The 15,748-nt window shown below is 37.4% G+C and overlaps 1 protein-coding gene across 1 annotated transcript; it reads right to left on the bottom strand.

Annotated features, from left to right (window-relative positions):
- Window positions 1–387: 387 nt before the first annotated feature.
- On the bottom strand, window positions 388–10,255 carry ihha (Indian hedgehog signaling molecule a). The gene is made up of 4 exons (XM_028023140.1): window positions 9,950–10,255; window positions 7,832–7,989; window positions 7,504–7,607; window positions 388–2,450 (listed from the first exon to the last, which is right to left on the bottom strand). Exons 1-4 carry the CDS (start codon window positions 10,253–10,255, stop codon window positions 1,714–1,716), a joined length of 1,305 nt encoding a protein of 434 aa, XP_027878941.1. The 3' UTR covers window positions 388–1,713.
- Window positions 10,256–15,748: the final 5,493 nt, after the last annotated feature.

The following is a 15,748-nucleotide window of genomic DNA, read 5'->3' as shown; positions in this document are numbered from 1 at the left end:
AGTTCCAGCAGAGTGTGCTGTTTTCAAAGAGTAACTCTTCACCCTAGAAGAAAAACAAAACAAAACAAGCCCCTATCATCCACAGCAGCAAAGTGGAACTTCACATGGTGCTGCTGTCCTTGGTACTGAAACTAACAAGCAGACCACCCTTTAACCACAGTCATTCATGCATTGTCTCCATTGTGCTGGTAACGATGACAGGTCCTTTTACCAACAGATAGTAAATTGTTGGATGTTGTTTAAGCTAGTATAATGTGTATGCTTTTCTCACTTGGACAGTACATTTTAAAAGGCAAAAAACAAACTTTTCCCAGTAATCAGACATAATTGTGAATTTATTACACTCCAAAAAGGATAAAATAAATAAACAAGACAGGACACAATTAGTTCTTTAAAACTTTTATGTGTCAAATACAAAATTTTATAAACAAAGTTGCCAAAAATAATATTACAAACAACATTTTTCTAAAAATAGATCTTTAAATAGTTTATCCAATAGCTTTAATATACATATTTGACAATATTTCTGAGAAAAATGCCTTGGAGTTACAAGATAATTGTGTCTTTTCATTAAGCATTTTAAAGTCAACACCAGAAACAGTTCAGGCAATCTGAAATATATATTAGATATTTCTACATTTCTATACAGCCTTCCATAAAATTAATATTGTCACTGATAAAAATGTACTGCTCCAATGTGGGTGTTTCAAAAGAGATGAAGCACAAACATAATCTGATATTGGCATTGTAAAATTAGAAACTCTTTTCTATGTGCTAATTGTGATAATTACTGATATTTAACGAGATGCATAGAAGATAATACAGTAGTTGAAAAAAGCCTGAGTCATATTACTGACCTGAAAAGTGACACCCTAAGACAATGATCAAACAATTATCTCTTCAATAATACACCTGATAAAAAACATAAACATTGTAGATAAACATGTGAATAAGAGAAAGATCAAGTAGTTTTAAAACTGATGGAAGACTTGAAAACAACTGAGAAGGTGAGCTAGTTCACCATACAACTATCTGTAGAGAAAAAGTCGTGGTTTCATACACACTTTTATTCCCTGCCATTTAGTGGCTTTATTTAAGCCTTCTATAGATGTTTTGCAATTTGTGTATTACTGCTCTACATCACACTGAAAAAAAATCCTGAAATAACAAGGCTTAGATTTTAAAAAGAGTGATGAAGGAGACAATTCTGGAAGTAAACCTTTACATTATTCCTACATAGTTGTAAGTGTATAAATACCTATTTACATACAAAAGCTTGACAGCTTTATAAACTTTTCTCTTTTCTCACTCTCCTCTTTAATATTCTTCAAATGTTTTTGCGCCAACCTTCTCCTTTCAGTGTCCCAAAGTAGGGATCATGTTTATATCTCAGACAGCACAAACAAAGGGTTTTCAGAAGGAATTAAACAATTTAAGGGCAATACCTGTTTTAGCTGAATAAAAGCTTCAGTTGTCAGTCTTAATGTTAATGCAATTGAAATTATTCCCTCCTCAATGTCTTACACAGGGACATACATAAGAGATTTATTGAAGTACAGCAAATATAGGCACTTGGAGTACATACAAAATATATTTACACTTTTGATCAGTCTTCTTCTAAAAACAGTTGTGCTTTTCCTCATTGTGCCCCTGCATGCAAGTGAGTAAAATATGCCATCAGTTTGATATTTATTTGTCCTCCTTAAGTTTATATCACTGGTCAAAGCCATAAGGGTGGAAGTGTTCAGTGCCCAGCAGCACTTTCCCCAGCCTTTGCAGAATCCACGGGTACCAGTGCAGCCCATCATTCTGAACTTGAGAGTGTCCTGTTATTCTGTAAATAAGTCTCAAAGGAGCCAAGACCCAGTGGGACAAATAGTGACTGTCCACGGCAGCGTAGCAAGATGCTAACACGCTGTTCACCACTATAGACCCATGCTGGGTGAGCGGGGCATATAACCCAGTGCTTGTCTGCTCCTCAACAAACGTCACAACTGAGAGTCTTGGATGTGACTTTGATCTGCCAGAAGATGTAAAGACACACTGTCCAGGCTGGACTTCACTGGCAAAAACTGTCCTCATACCTGGTTCATGTCCCCTTCTCTGCCAAGTGGAACCAAAAAGCTTTGTGTCCTGAGATGTCTCTTCCTGCCCTGACCTGGTCAGTCTGCTGGAACATTCTGTGACAAAGATCAGGTGAGCGGCTGTGAGGGTGATGTTATGTCCCCCATCCGTCCCAATAACATAGGAGGTCCTCGTGGCATTGGGCTGGCGATCCAGAAAAGACACAACGGGGCTGTAGAGGAGTGGAGCGTGGACATCTGTTGAGGAGGACGCAAGGACACGGTCGCCAGGGAGGAGGTCACGCATCTGTTTGATGCGTCCACCTTCAATGGTGACCTGAGCGTCGCCAGGGAAACATCCTCCGGTTTTGGCTGCCACTGAGTGCTCTGAGGGAATAAAAGAAGAAGAAAAAAACATCCATCTATTTATTTTATTTAATTCTATGAAGTTGTGCTTTTTATTTAATGGTTTAGTTTGATGTACGAAACATAAAAAAGAAAACAAGGAAGGGGAAAAAATGTGGTTGAAATAAAGTACTGATACTTCCTAGCTTGATTTTCTACGTTCGTTCACTACACCTGCTCTTTATTCCAGGTCACTTAGTGATCCATAAAGCAGGTGAGACTTTGACACGAACTCAAGAACAACATTATCTCAGTTCAATCTCTGAGGGGTTGTTAACATTTGTATAGCAGTATGACTCAGGTTCAAACTATTTGCTCTCTGTCTGCCTTTCGGCTCTCCCATTATAACTGGAAGTCAAGTGCATGACCAGAACAAATTTCAAAAACACATTTTCCACTGATTGCTTATGAGTTGACATATTTTATGAGTGTTGCTCTCACCCTTACTTATCTTGGATATGCAAAAAAAGAAAATCTGTAGACTGTAACTGGAGCTAATTCAAGTCTCTTTAAATGTTTTAAGAATGTGATGAAATTCACAAGATGACTGTAAAGAGAGTAATCACTGGAATTTCTAAAACACTGACCTACTTTTGCAATTTATCATGTTTAATGGGTGCTGTTCTAAGAAAAAGTAAACAGCAAAAAGTAATTCCAATATATTTCTGGGAAGAAACACCTCTTCACAAATATTACAAATATTACAATTTTCAAAAATTCTAGAAACACTTTAATAACATACTGGACGTTCTGATGGATCTTATGATCTATTTTGTCAATATGGATTTAGACAAAATAGATAATCTGCACTAATAGATAATAATACATCTTCTCTGGCCTAAAAACCATTTAAAATTGAAATATTCAATTACATAAAAATGGCTTTTGACACAGTAAATTTTGACATTTTACTTATGAAACTTGAGTAGTACATAATCAGATGAACAGTACTATAATGGGTAAGGAGGTATCTGATGATCAGAAAACATTTTGTTAAGAAGAATGAATTTTGTCTCAAATTTTTGAACATTCCTTGGGGGGTCCCCCAGGGGTCAGTGTTGGGCCCAAAATTGTTTGTTTTTCATTATCTTTGCGAAGTATATGTTCTTAAACCAGTTTTATCTGCAGATGGCACTATAATATTTTATTATACTGTGCTATAAAATAATGAGGCGACTAAAATATATTTGCTATACCCAATTGCTAATCATAGACAAATTATTTGGAAATCACATATAAAGTGCATAACAAAGTATAGAGAAGTATATCTGTATTATATGAAGCCAAAAAGGTTCTGGATAAGAAAGTACTTTTAAGCTAATTTGAATAATGGAGTAAACTTAATGTGCTGTTTGATAGAATCATTTGGAATGTATGTATGATTGAATTGTAATGACTTATTTTGTAAAATGCCTTGAGATGACATGTTGTGGTTTGGTTATATAAATAAACTGAATTGAATTAAATACATTCTTTTTTGGTTAATTATATTTGATTTGGAAACGGGGTAGAATTAATTAAGTTTGTATTCCATTCCATGTCGTCTTTGATATGAGATTGTATTCATTTTATTCTTTGCTTCTCATACTTTTGACTTCTTCACTATTTATTATTTGCATTATTATGATTATTTAGGGTGTTAATCCGCTTATTTCCTGTTGAAAGCAGTTGTTGCTTAACACTAACTTTCAGTCAAAAGTAGCTGTCCTGTTTATTTAGTTGCTTTTGTTTATTACCTACAGCCTTATTAACGAAGTTAATAAGGCTTGGTTTTTGTTGTTGGCTTTTTAGGCATACATCGATAAATTAAAATGAAATGTTATTGATTTTTCAAATAGATTTTGCATGTTTATTCTTTCAATAGATTTTTTTAAATAAAACTTAACATAAATCTCTATTTTAGTGCAATAATTTAAAATTCACAGTGAAGGTTACAAATTCTTTTCAACCATCTTGTTAAGTATGACGGACTGCAGAAAAGTAAGTGACCCAGTTCAACTCACTGCCACTTGCTTATTTAAGGGGATTTGTCCTGCAAGGCAGTGATTTGATGCCATCAGCCAAGTTTCCTTAGGCAGAAGTTGTTGTTCTTTTAATTTTTTTTACTCAACTAGACTGGATTGTTTGATAAACATGATCAAACTTGATTTTGAATTTCTCTGTATGAATGGACTGAATTACTTTTTTTTGTAAAATTCCTTGAAATGAAATGGTGACATAAATAAACTGAAAACAACTTGAATGTTTGAGATAAAATTAATGTTGTTAATCATCTATGACTGGTCAACAAAACAAATAATATTTTGCTATCCAGTGAGACTGGGTTAAGAAAATTAAAGTTTAACGTTTCACCTTGCTACAGCTTTGTTTATTGTTGTTTTTTTGTTTTATTATTATTATTATTTTTCTTTTCTTTTGTTGTTTCTTGTGTTTAATGTGGACAATTTACCAAAATAAAGAGATTGATTGAGTGATAGATAAAACAGAGTACAAGCTTTTAAATCAAAGTTGAAGATCTATACACTGTATAAAAATATAGATTATTTTCCCCCATTGTCTGATACTAATTCAGAATAGACCATTCCTGTTTTAAGTCAGCTAGAGTTACCTCTTTTATTTTAATTAGACAAATGCCAGAATAATAAGGGAGACACGTTTTTGAGATTTGTCGCCCTTCTCACTGACTGACATTTAAATCCATGTGATCAGATTTCTCTTTGGATAGTGATATTGTCTTTCCAGCATCAACACAAGTTCTTTTTGTCTGTTTTTTTTTCTGAGATTGTTTCGCACATTTTGGATTAAAATATGTTCATATGTGAGACACAGAACCTGCCTTCTTAATGGACGGAACAATGGCTGGAAATGTCCATAGTGTTCATACTGGCATATTTGAATGGAAAAGTGTGGCACGTTCAGGGATCTGGAAATTATACCCAAGGATTAAGAAATTAATTTAAAAAAATAATAATTTAAAAGTAACTTATTCATCGTTCTTGTATTTGGAAATTAGAAACAAATTTGGTAATCCTAACTCAAATAGCCAGAAACAAACAAACAACAACAAATATCAGGTCAAACAATGAAAAATGTTTTGTCTTTTATTACAGATTATATGCATATATCATTCGGCTGTATTAAATTACTTAGTTATCGTTTTGCCTTTGAGATGCATTTCTTTACCCAGAATTGTCTGCACAATATATCATGCTTAACTCTGCCTGGATTAATGTTCCCTTTAAGATGCAGTGAGATGAGGTGGCAAGAAAGTGTAGTCGCCAAGAGCTAATGGATAACCAGCTGATTGTATCACTGCAGTCAGAGCACGGACCGAGGTCACGGAGGCAGGAAAGTACACAGACTCAGACGTGGTTCTAGATATTGTTTGGACTGCAGAGATTTAAACCAAGTGACATCCTTATTTTTGGTTCCTGTGAGTTTAAATCGGACAGAAATAAGAAATCAATCAGTATAAACGTGCATATAGTTACCTGTGTATGTGTGTGTGGGCGTGTGGGGGTGTCTGTGAGGGAGGCTTGTCTTAAGGCAGTCCCAAGTGAGCCAAATATTTGTTCAAGGTGTGTAGGTGTGTGTGGGTCTGAAAGCCCGAAGGCTCCACAAAAAGGAGGCCTGTGATAAGATTCAGATAAGAGATCTGAAAGAAACTCACTGGAGGCAAAGCAACGGCAAAAACAAAGAGAGAGTTAATCATCTCACAGCCTACTAACCTAGGCAGACTGCTAGAGTGTGGTTTGGCATCAAATAACTGGTGGTACCAGACGTAGGTATATGGGTTTCTAAAAAAATTCAAAAGTTACATGGAATGTTGTCACGTATTATTTTTAGGAAAATATAATCTGGAAAAGAATCTGTGGTGGAAGACATAGCTTAGCTTTAACATTAACACATGGCAAAAGCAGTCTGTCAGAAATGGAATCAAGGCATTCAAATTTAGACAAGATGGAAGTGAAAGTAGTTTTCAAAAGTATTCATACCCCTCAAACCTTTTCAACTTTTTGTCTTGTGACAACCACAACATTTTTATGGACTGTATGTTATAGATCAACAAAAAATAGTGGCTAACTATGAAGGAGAAGAAAATCGATGCAGATTTTACATAATACATTTACAAATAAAAATCTGAAAAGTGTTGCACAAACTTGTATTCAGCCCCCCCGATTCAAACCTTTCACTGCATTTAGAGCCACAGATCTTTTGAGTAATGTCAGTTTCGCACATCTACAGACTTAAATTCAGTTGTCCATTTAAAAAAAAAAAAAAAGCAAATTAAGCTCAGTCGGAGAGCATTTATGAATTTAGCTCTGGTGCTTTACAGTGTCATTGTAATGGTTTGATCTAAACCAGGGGCTTCCCCAAGTCCAGTCCTCAAGATCATCCATGCATCCACTCTCCAACACACATAAATCAAATGGCTGAATTCCCTCATTAGTACGTCACTCGGCTCTGTAGAGGACTGGCAACGAGCCATTCATTTGACTTGAGCATGCGTCTAAAAATTGCAGGATAGTAGCTCTCGGTGGACACCGCCCTGATCTAAACCATTCCATCAGCTTTAGGTGATCAGTGTGAGGCAAACCTCCGCTCTAGTCGTTCAAGTTTTCATTCAGGATTGCCCTCAACTTAACTCTAGCCACGTCACCATCAATTCCAATCAGCTGCCAAGTCCCTTTTAAAAGGCATAGTAATTTCATTTCTGCACTACATTCTGGAAAAAATAGGCATGTAGGACAAATATTATATATGCCAAATTCTGATAAACTGATAAATTTATCATAAGACCTGACAGTAAGATGAGACTGCATAAAGGAGAGATCACAGGTGCACGCCCTGCTTTGATTGGTTCCCAGTAGGCTTTGCACACAAACACCTTCACAAAATGATAACACAGGCGCTCAAATGGAGGCTGTACAAGCAGGGAGTCACCCCACAAGGTGTTTCGCATCAGCCTCATTACTGCTAACAACAGCTGACCGCAAACACAAAAATTTTCAAATTCGTTAAAGGTAGTTCTTACCTGACTTCACGCTACAGTGAATGTGGGCTTTAGACTCATAGTAGACCCAGTCAAATCCAGCCTCTACTGCCAGGCGGGCCAACATGGCATACTTATTTTTGTCCCTGTCAGAGAAAAAGGTCTGAATCACAATTGCAAAAAAAAAGACATCTGCAAAAGTCAAGAAATATTCAGTTTCACACATTTTAGAAGCAAAATACATATAGTTTGCTTTTTGAAAGTGTCATGTGTTAGCTTATTGATAGGTTTAACAAATTATTGATAATTTCAAAGAGCTTAAATGTTAGTTGGCTAGACTAGAAATGTGTATCAAGTTTGTTTCTCTTACTTGTCTGAGGTGGTGATGTCGACAGCACGCCCCTCATAGTGCAGTGAGTCGATTGAGTGATGACCATCCTCATCCCAGCCCTCTGTTACTCTCAGCTTCACACCTGGCCACATGTTCATCACAGAGATGGCCAAAGAGTTCAGCTTGTCTTTACAACGCTGGGCGAGACAAGGAAAAAGCAAAAGTAGTTAGAGAAAAACAATCAAGGATGGTTCAGCTTCTGTTCGCTTTATGTATGCAGCACCAATTCACAACAAATACTCTCTCGAAGCACTTAACAAAACTAGCCAAAGAAATTCATTTTATAAGAATATATGAACAAACCCATCCAAAATATTCTACACAATAAGAATTTTATAATCAATTATATACATTTGTATTTAATCATAGTCGTACGATAGAAGACTCAAATACAATCAATCAAAGCTTTTTACATACATTTAAAATCAATTACCTATTGACCAAAGTGCTTGAAAAAAAGTATTGTGTAAAACTTTAGTAATGAAGAACCAATAAAAAAAGAACTTTATTTAGCTATAATAGACTTTACAGTCGAGAAGTTATTTGCACCTATGGTTTTGGTTCTAAATTTGTATTTGCGAGTGTTTAGTAATAGATGTTATTTAAATATCAAAACTTATGCTCAAGTGTATAAAGCCCAAGATTATCTGAGGGAGCCCAGCTGATTGAATTGAAGCACTCATTTTGCATAAATTCAATTGAATCAAAAACCATGTTATTGATCCCAAAGCGAAAATTTAAAAATTCACTTAAATCAATCACTTATCAAACATGAGGTGATAGTAGGAAAGACTGACTCCCATTTAACAGGAATAGCCTTGGTTCTGTTGGAGTGATATTGCTAAATTATTTTAAAACAACAACCCATCACACCAAGTCACTGAGTTCACAACAATCCCTCATTATGAATAAGCACATGGAGACAGTGGACAGAAGTGACTCTGTAGAAATCTCTTTCAGGACCTGGCCCAGAGGGGGGCTTATGCCAGAGCTGGATGGGAATTAAGAAAACAGACAACAGACAGACAACGATCACAGAAACAATGGAGTTAGTGGTAAATACAACTCCATAACTGTCTTTAGAAGAGAAGGACAATAAAACAAAAAGCACTTTGCCAGTAGTACAAGAGTGAGAATTACAGTGCATCTATCTAGTTGAAGTATTATGGTTTTGTTCAGGAAATAGATACGTTTATACACAGAAAGACAAAGCCAAGTCGATCTTCATGAGAGGAATAAAAAAGATGATCCGAAAAGCTGACTCTGTGAGACTAAATTTTGATCAATGAGTTTGGCTTTTTGGCTATTCAGCAATGCCAAAAATTGACCAACAGGCTGCAGGAGTATCATTTAATTTAAAACAACTCATATCAGTTCAATAGATAATTTTCATAAATACCTTTTTTTTTAAAGCATAAAGAGCACAAAAAAGAAAAAAACCAAACCAAAACCGCACGAAACCAAAACGTACGTTGGGTCTATGAGAATAACAATATGTGCACTTTAAATAATTGCTCCAAGTTCCAACTGTGTCAGGTGAATGGTCAAAGTACACACAACTGTGATTGTGGTGTTTGCTTGAGATCCATTCAATCCGAATACACAAACCAGGCTGAAAGTCAAGGAGTGGACATGCATTTTAATGATTTGCAAATATGAGAGGTTATTGCGTAAAATAACCACAGCTCAAGCTGGCAAGATGGAACCGGGATAAAAATACATGTCTCTTAAGCAAAAGCATAAAATGAATCGAGGGTTAGGACTACTTCCCAAAGATTCACTTATGTTCGGTCAAATGGAAAATTATAGCCAGATTGGGGTCAGGGAAGGCAACACTTAAAGGCAGCCTCAGCAGCTAAGTATGTCAGGTAGCAGAATCCAGAGGTGAAACCAAGAGTTAATGGAATCAATCACTTTGGTTTAAACATTTAACTGACAACAAACACTCAGGAGACAACTGGAAGCAGCAGCGTGGCTAATCTGGTTCATTCAGCTCAGTGTAATTTGATCTCCCTGATAAACAAAATGATCTCGAAAATGGCACTTTAACCGAGATAAGACCCTTTTACGTATCCCACATCCCCCACCCAGCTTTACCTGAGTCATAAGCCTGTCTGCGCCCGTGTCCTCCTCATCTTTAAAGATTATGTCTGTATTATAGTTCGGCGTGAGCTCCTTGAAGCGCTCAGAGTTGCGCGTAATTTTCCCCTCGGGTCGCCCGCTCGCTCCCAGGGTCTTTTCGGCCACGTTTGGGCTGAACTGCTTGTAGGCGAGCGGGATGAGCTTCTTGGGGAGCCGCCTCTTGCCGTATCCCCTCCCCGGCCCGCAGCCCTCCGAAGCAGGTGCGAGGAGGAGGACAGAGGCGCACAGAGAGGCTGCGAGAAGGAGGAAGGAGATCCGCATCGCCCCGGGGAAAAGAGGGAGGACTCTCCCGGGGGGAGAGAGAGAGAGATGTCTTCAGTGCCACTCCGGTTTAGTTTCCATTTTTCCGGGATAAATAAAGCACAGCGTCTGAAAATATTGGATGAAATAAGGTCATCCCCTGGTCTCCACGAGGCACCATTGGAATACCAAAAAGTTTTTTGCACGTCTACAGACTAGAGAAACTCCGCTCTGAATCGCCTGACGGAATCAGCAGTAAGTGTGCAGGCTGTGAAGTCCGTGTATTTAAACAAACAGGTTCAAAGTCGATTTGGTGGGTGTGAGAGTTAAAGAGAGAGAGTGCGGCTGCTGACATCCAAGTTGCAGTGTTGTGGTTTCTCTGCCCTCCTCTTTCTTGTGCACCAGGGTATCTGGAAGAACATCAGCCCCTTATGCGCTCTTTTTGCTCGATGCCCTGCTCTGGACTTCTCCATATGCGACAAGCTGCAGCTTTCCAGTTGAATTGAAGGGAATTGGGTGATCCACAGTGATCTGTTGCCACTTCAGACCGCACCCTGCCAGTCCTGCCCTCCCCTCCTCCTTCTCCTCCTCTCTCCCTCTGCGCTCTCTGTCCCTGCGCTCTGCCACCCAAACCCGCCCCTCCTGGGCACAGGGCGCACTGGAGAGTCCGGTCCTCATCTGCTGGAAGGCAGGAGAGCCTAAGGGTTTTCCCACCGTTCCTCCTCTGTCTTTGTCCTTGACCACTTTTGCTGATAAACGATTTTTGACATTAAACAACAAAATCAATTAATCTAATCAATTTCCCAGAGGCTGCCAGTAGTTTCTCTCAACTGGATTCCAACCCCATGTGATAGAAGGGGGATTGGTTGTTTGACTTTTTACCAGTAGAGAAGTAGAATACTTTGCCTAAATGACTCACTGATTTATTGGGTAACTGAATGTCTGATTGATTTAATTACAGCAGTATCAGCTTATGAGGGTATAATAGATAACCATTTCCAATCATGCATCAATATAAACCCTATTATGCTACCAAACCTGCACATAAGAAAACTGTCTTGCAAAAGATTTCATAATTTTTTTAACTGCTCTACATTTTGTCACTTTACAAATACACTTTAATATATTTATTTGACTGCACACGGTAGTGCATAGTTAAAAGTAAACAGAAAATGATACATGATTTTCAAATGTTGTTTACACACTTATGCCTTTAAACAAAATCCAGAATCGGTAATTTCCCCACAGAAGGCATCTTTCTTTATAAATATTACACTAACAGCTCATCTAATATCAGCATAAGAGGCTGCAAAAGATGCAATTGTTTGTACCTCAGAAGTTTGGTATAGAGCAATGGTGAAAAAGCAGCGTAATGAAGACCAAGGAACGCTGGTCTTTATTTTGCTGTCATTTGATCAGATGAGCCCTGGCCTGCAAACAAAACCCAGTATGGTGAAAAAACAATACTCCACATTTTCCTAAGCATATCACACACATTTAGTTCAATTCGGTTTATTTAAGTAGCATCAATTCATATCAAAGGTACTCTACAAGTTAAAAAAAAAGTTATTTCAAATTAACCACACAGACTTTCCAATTGGTCCTATTTATCAAACAGTACATTAAGCTCAGATAATTATATCAAAGTAGTTTAAAAAGTTTTCAACCTGGTTCAATACAAGTGGCCATCTGCACTGATCGATTTGGGGTTTAATAAGACAGAGCCGATACACAAAAACGAAACAGAAGAACGTATGAAAGAGTACCTTCTATCTGAATGAAAAGTAAAAAGTTAACAGCAGGAGAAGAAGAACATTTAGTTGTTGACAGTATCTCAGCTGATCCTCTGTGTAGGTACTGTAGCCAAACATAACTTCAGACCAGATGTAACTTCTATGGAGAGAGAAAAAAGTGAAACATGCTGAAACATGGGAGTGTCAGCATTATACTGTGGGTATGATTTTCTTCAAGAAGAATGTGGAAGCTGTTCAGAGTTGAAGCAAAGATGGATTGAGCTAAAGTCAGGGAAATCCTATCTGTCAGAGGCTGCAAAAGCCGCTAATATTTCAGTTTCGCAATTACACTAAACCTACAATCAAAGCTACAGTGGAATAGTGCAGCATATGTATGAACCTAGAATGGTCAAGTCAAAGTACAGACCTAAATCGAATTGAGAAATCAATCAGTAAATATGCGAAACTCTTAGATACATATCCCCAAAGACTTCCAGCTACAATTACCACTAAAAATAGTTACATAAAGTACTGGGTCAGCAGTGAGCCAAAACCATGAATCATTTTTCTATTTCTCTACAAACACAGATTATTTTATTTTGCTAACACATACAATTCCAATAAAATACAATTAAGTTTGTGATTGTAGCATGTCAAATGTGAAAACGATATTTTTAAAGATACTATATGTATTTGATGCAATACGTTTTAGTTTCTAGTTTTCTGGCTGCATGTGCATGACACACATGAAAACCAGCACACATATGCACATCAGCAAACTCAGTCCCTCCAAATTAGCTCTTCAAATATTTGCCAGGAGAAAATCAGTGGTCTCACCACTGTTTCTCAGGGCTGACTCCTTTGAATGAATTGAACTGTGCAGAGCTGAGGGTTTTCCACAATTTGTGTTTTATTATTTGTGGGTGTAAACACCATAAAGAATTTCTTACTGCACCACTGCTTTTTTCGTGTATCTAGGAGGAACAGAGAAGGGCAAAGAGAAGGATTCCCAAACAGTAAACAGCCAGCTATAGCTGTGTTTACCCTCCAGCTAAAATAGAACCTCTTTGGACACTTGTGTAAATTGAAACTTTCCTGGGAGGGAACAAACAAACACGTTTGACAGAATCAAAATTTGCCATTAAGATGGTAAAGTTTCCACCTCCATAAAGTAACAAGGCTGTGATAAAGTTTAACTTTTCTGTGGGTACAGAATGTCTCTTTGCATTTAAAGAAAAAAAAATATAGAACATTCATTAGAGTTTTGTTTTCTTTTCCATCCAATCTTCTAATGATTCCATTTGAAACAAATTCAACAAATTTCTAATAAGAAATTTTTGACGAGACATAGGTCGGAGCATTACAGTGAAAGCCATAATGCGCCACTTGTGAAAGTAAATTTGTTGGGTTTCACTTTGGCATTCAGGGAGCTACAATTGTGAGAGTTTCACTGCCATACAGGACACACATAAAAATGTATGATAGGATAAAGAAGCATCACCAGCGTCTCAAGTGTGAACTGTAGATGGCACAGTCACTTTTTAGTTAACTTCTTTCAGTTATATTTAAATTGGTTTGTCTAAATGTGAGCATGTGAGGGGAAGGTTTACTACTCAAAAAAAAAACAGCCAAAGGAAATGTAACCCACTTCTAGACAAGACACAGTGTGTAATAGACTTCAGTCCAAAGGTTGCCTAATCCACCACTATCATCTCCGAAGCTCAGCAATTAACAAAGGTTATCTTGGTTGTTACCTATAACACTTTGCACTTTTCATAAACAATATGTTTTTTCAGGTGTAAGGTACCTTCAAAAAGAATATTGAGACATGTTTTGACAAGAAATCTGAGATTAATTTCATGTAAATTCCATGAGACAGAGGTGGTTTGATTTAGCTCAGTATGGTAACTAGCAAGTAATAAGTAATAAGTAATATGTGGTCACATTAGAAAATAAAGTCAGATAATGAAGGAAGGCTACATCAAAAACTTCAGACTCCTTGCAAACTCTGTGAAAAATATAGATGGGAACATTGAAGGATCAGGGCAACCATTCTGTAATGAAACTAAAAATGTTTCCATTAGTAATTGAGAAGGGTATAAATCATTTTCAACAAGCCATTTTTAAAACTTAAAATGTTCAATCAAAATAAACTGTATTAAACATATAATGATGGGTCTTGATCTTCCTTTATACCTAACCAGCTACTATCAGATGTGGACTAAGACAAGCCTCTATATTTCATGGTGGTGCTTAATTGTTCTTTAACTTAAAGAACAATTAACAATTAAACCATCCTGCAGTGTTCAGTTCTGAAAATGTAAATTTTTTTCTGAGATTGAATAACATTTTCCTCAAGTACCAAAGTGCAACTCATGGTGGATCCTATGATGGTGAACTGGCAAGACTCTTCTGTAATGACACATCCCTTCCACTTCCAGCTGTAAGTTTCCCAGTTGATATGAGGTTATTTTCCTGGAATGTTATATTAGGTTTTATACTAAAAATATTCTCTGTTCTAATAACCAAGTAACTTGTCCAATGATCTTTGTTTCAAACTTTCTAAGTTTTTTCTCTGTCAATTCTGGTACGTTACACGGGCAGTTTTGATTTTCCGAGGGAGCCATTGTTTCCTTCTTGAACACCTCCCATTGAAGGGAAAGTTTTGCAGTCTCTATATGATTTTACCGGCATACAACTTCTTATCAGCAATCTGAAGTACCTGCTGTAGGTCCTGTGATGACATGAGTGTTTTCAGCCTCTTAAGGTCCTTTTTTTCAGGTAAGCTTGCCTGTATGTCCAGAATAAGGCATCCTGGCAGTGATTTTGTTTGCATCAACTTGTGCAGTTCAGTAACATGGAATCAAATTCATTTTAGGCCAAATTAAATCACTTTTGAGGAGTGTCATGATGTCTTAATAAAGTATGAGGAGTACAATTATGTCTTAATAAAGTGTGAGCAAAATTCCTGTTGATTATTTGCCATTGAAAATCCATATGCAAATTAAATGTGAACCTGCATTTGCAGAAGCTTGGTTTTCCTTTAAGTATAATCATTTTGTGGGTGCCAGTTGGTGCGTGTGAGTGTGTGTCTCATCCTTCCTTTGAAGTTCATAAATACAGGAGTGGTTCAAGGGAAAACCGTCTTTTTTCAGTGTGGCTGTCGACAATGCTTCAGAAGTGGTCACATTTTCCAATCCAGTCATCTCTCCCTAAATCTATTCATCTTTTAGTTAACTTAGGCTCCCCTAAAAAGACACCATAGCCTTTCAAGGAGACAGCTTTCTGATCAGGTCAAACTAAATGGAAGCCTGATCTCCAACCAAAATCTTATTTTTCCCCCAAAACCATTTATCAAACTGTCAGTTTCTTTGACCTGTGCTATTCCTGTCACCTTTTTTCAGACATTTAAATGGTTTGCATGCTGCAAGGTATCCGCTAAAACATATACACACTCACATTAGGCTCCAAAAGCATGGAAAAACAGACACACAAAAAAGACACACATATGCAGGCATGTGCACGCAGTCACCAGGCCAGCTGACAAGCCAACCAAGCATCAGGCCCTCGCTCATTGATGTTTGTCAAAGTTATTAATTTTCTCTGTGAAATAAGAGGCCATGGTGGCAGGGCAGAAGGAGATGGGTGCCAGCCCCAGAATCTCCCTCTGCTTTCATCTACTGACACTGAGGCTCTAAAAGTCCACAGCCTTTACATGGGCATCGGGGTTACCCACGCATACCCAGGGCCCTAACCAACAAAGGTTCTGTGTCGTCCAAAA

Source organism: Xiphophorus couchianus, chromosome 7 (genome assembly GCF_001444195.1).
Source record: "Xiphophorus couchianus chromosome 7, X_couchianus-1.0, whole genome shotgun sequence".
NCBI classification, from domain to species: Eukaryota; Metazoa; Chordata; class Actinopteri; order Cyprinodontiformes; family Poeciliidae; genus Xiphophorus; species Xiphophorus couchianus.
Note: the sequence above shows the minus strand (reverse complement) of the source record. Positions and strands in the feature narration are given on the sequence as shown.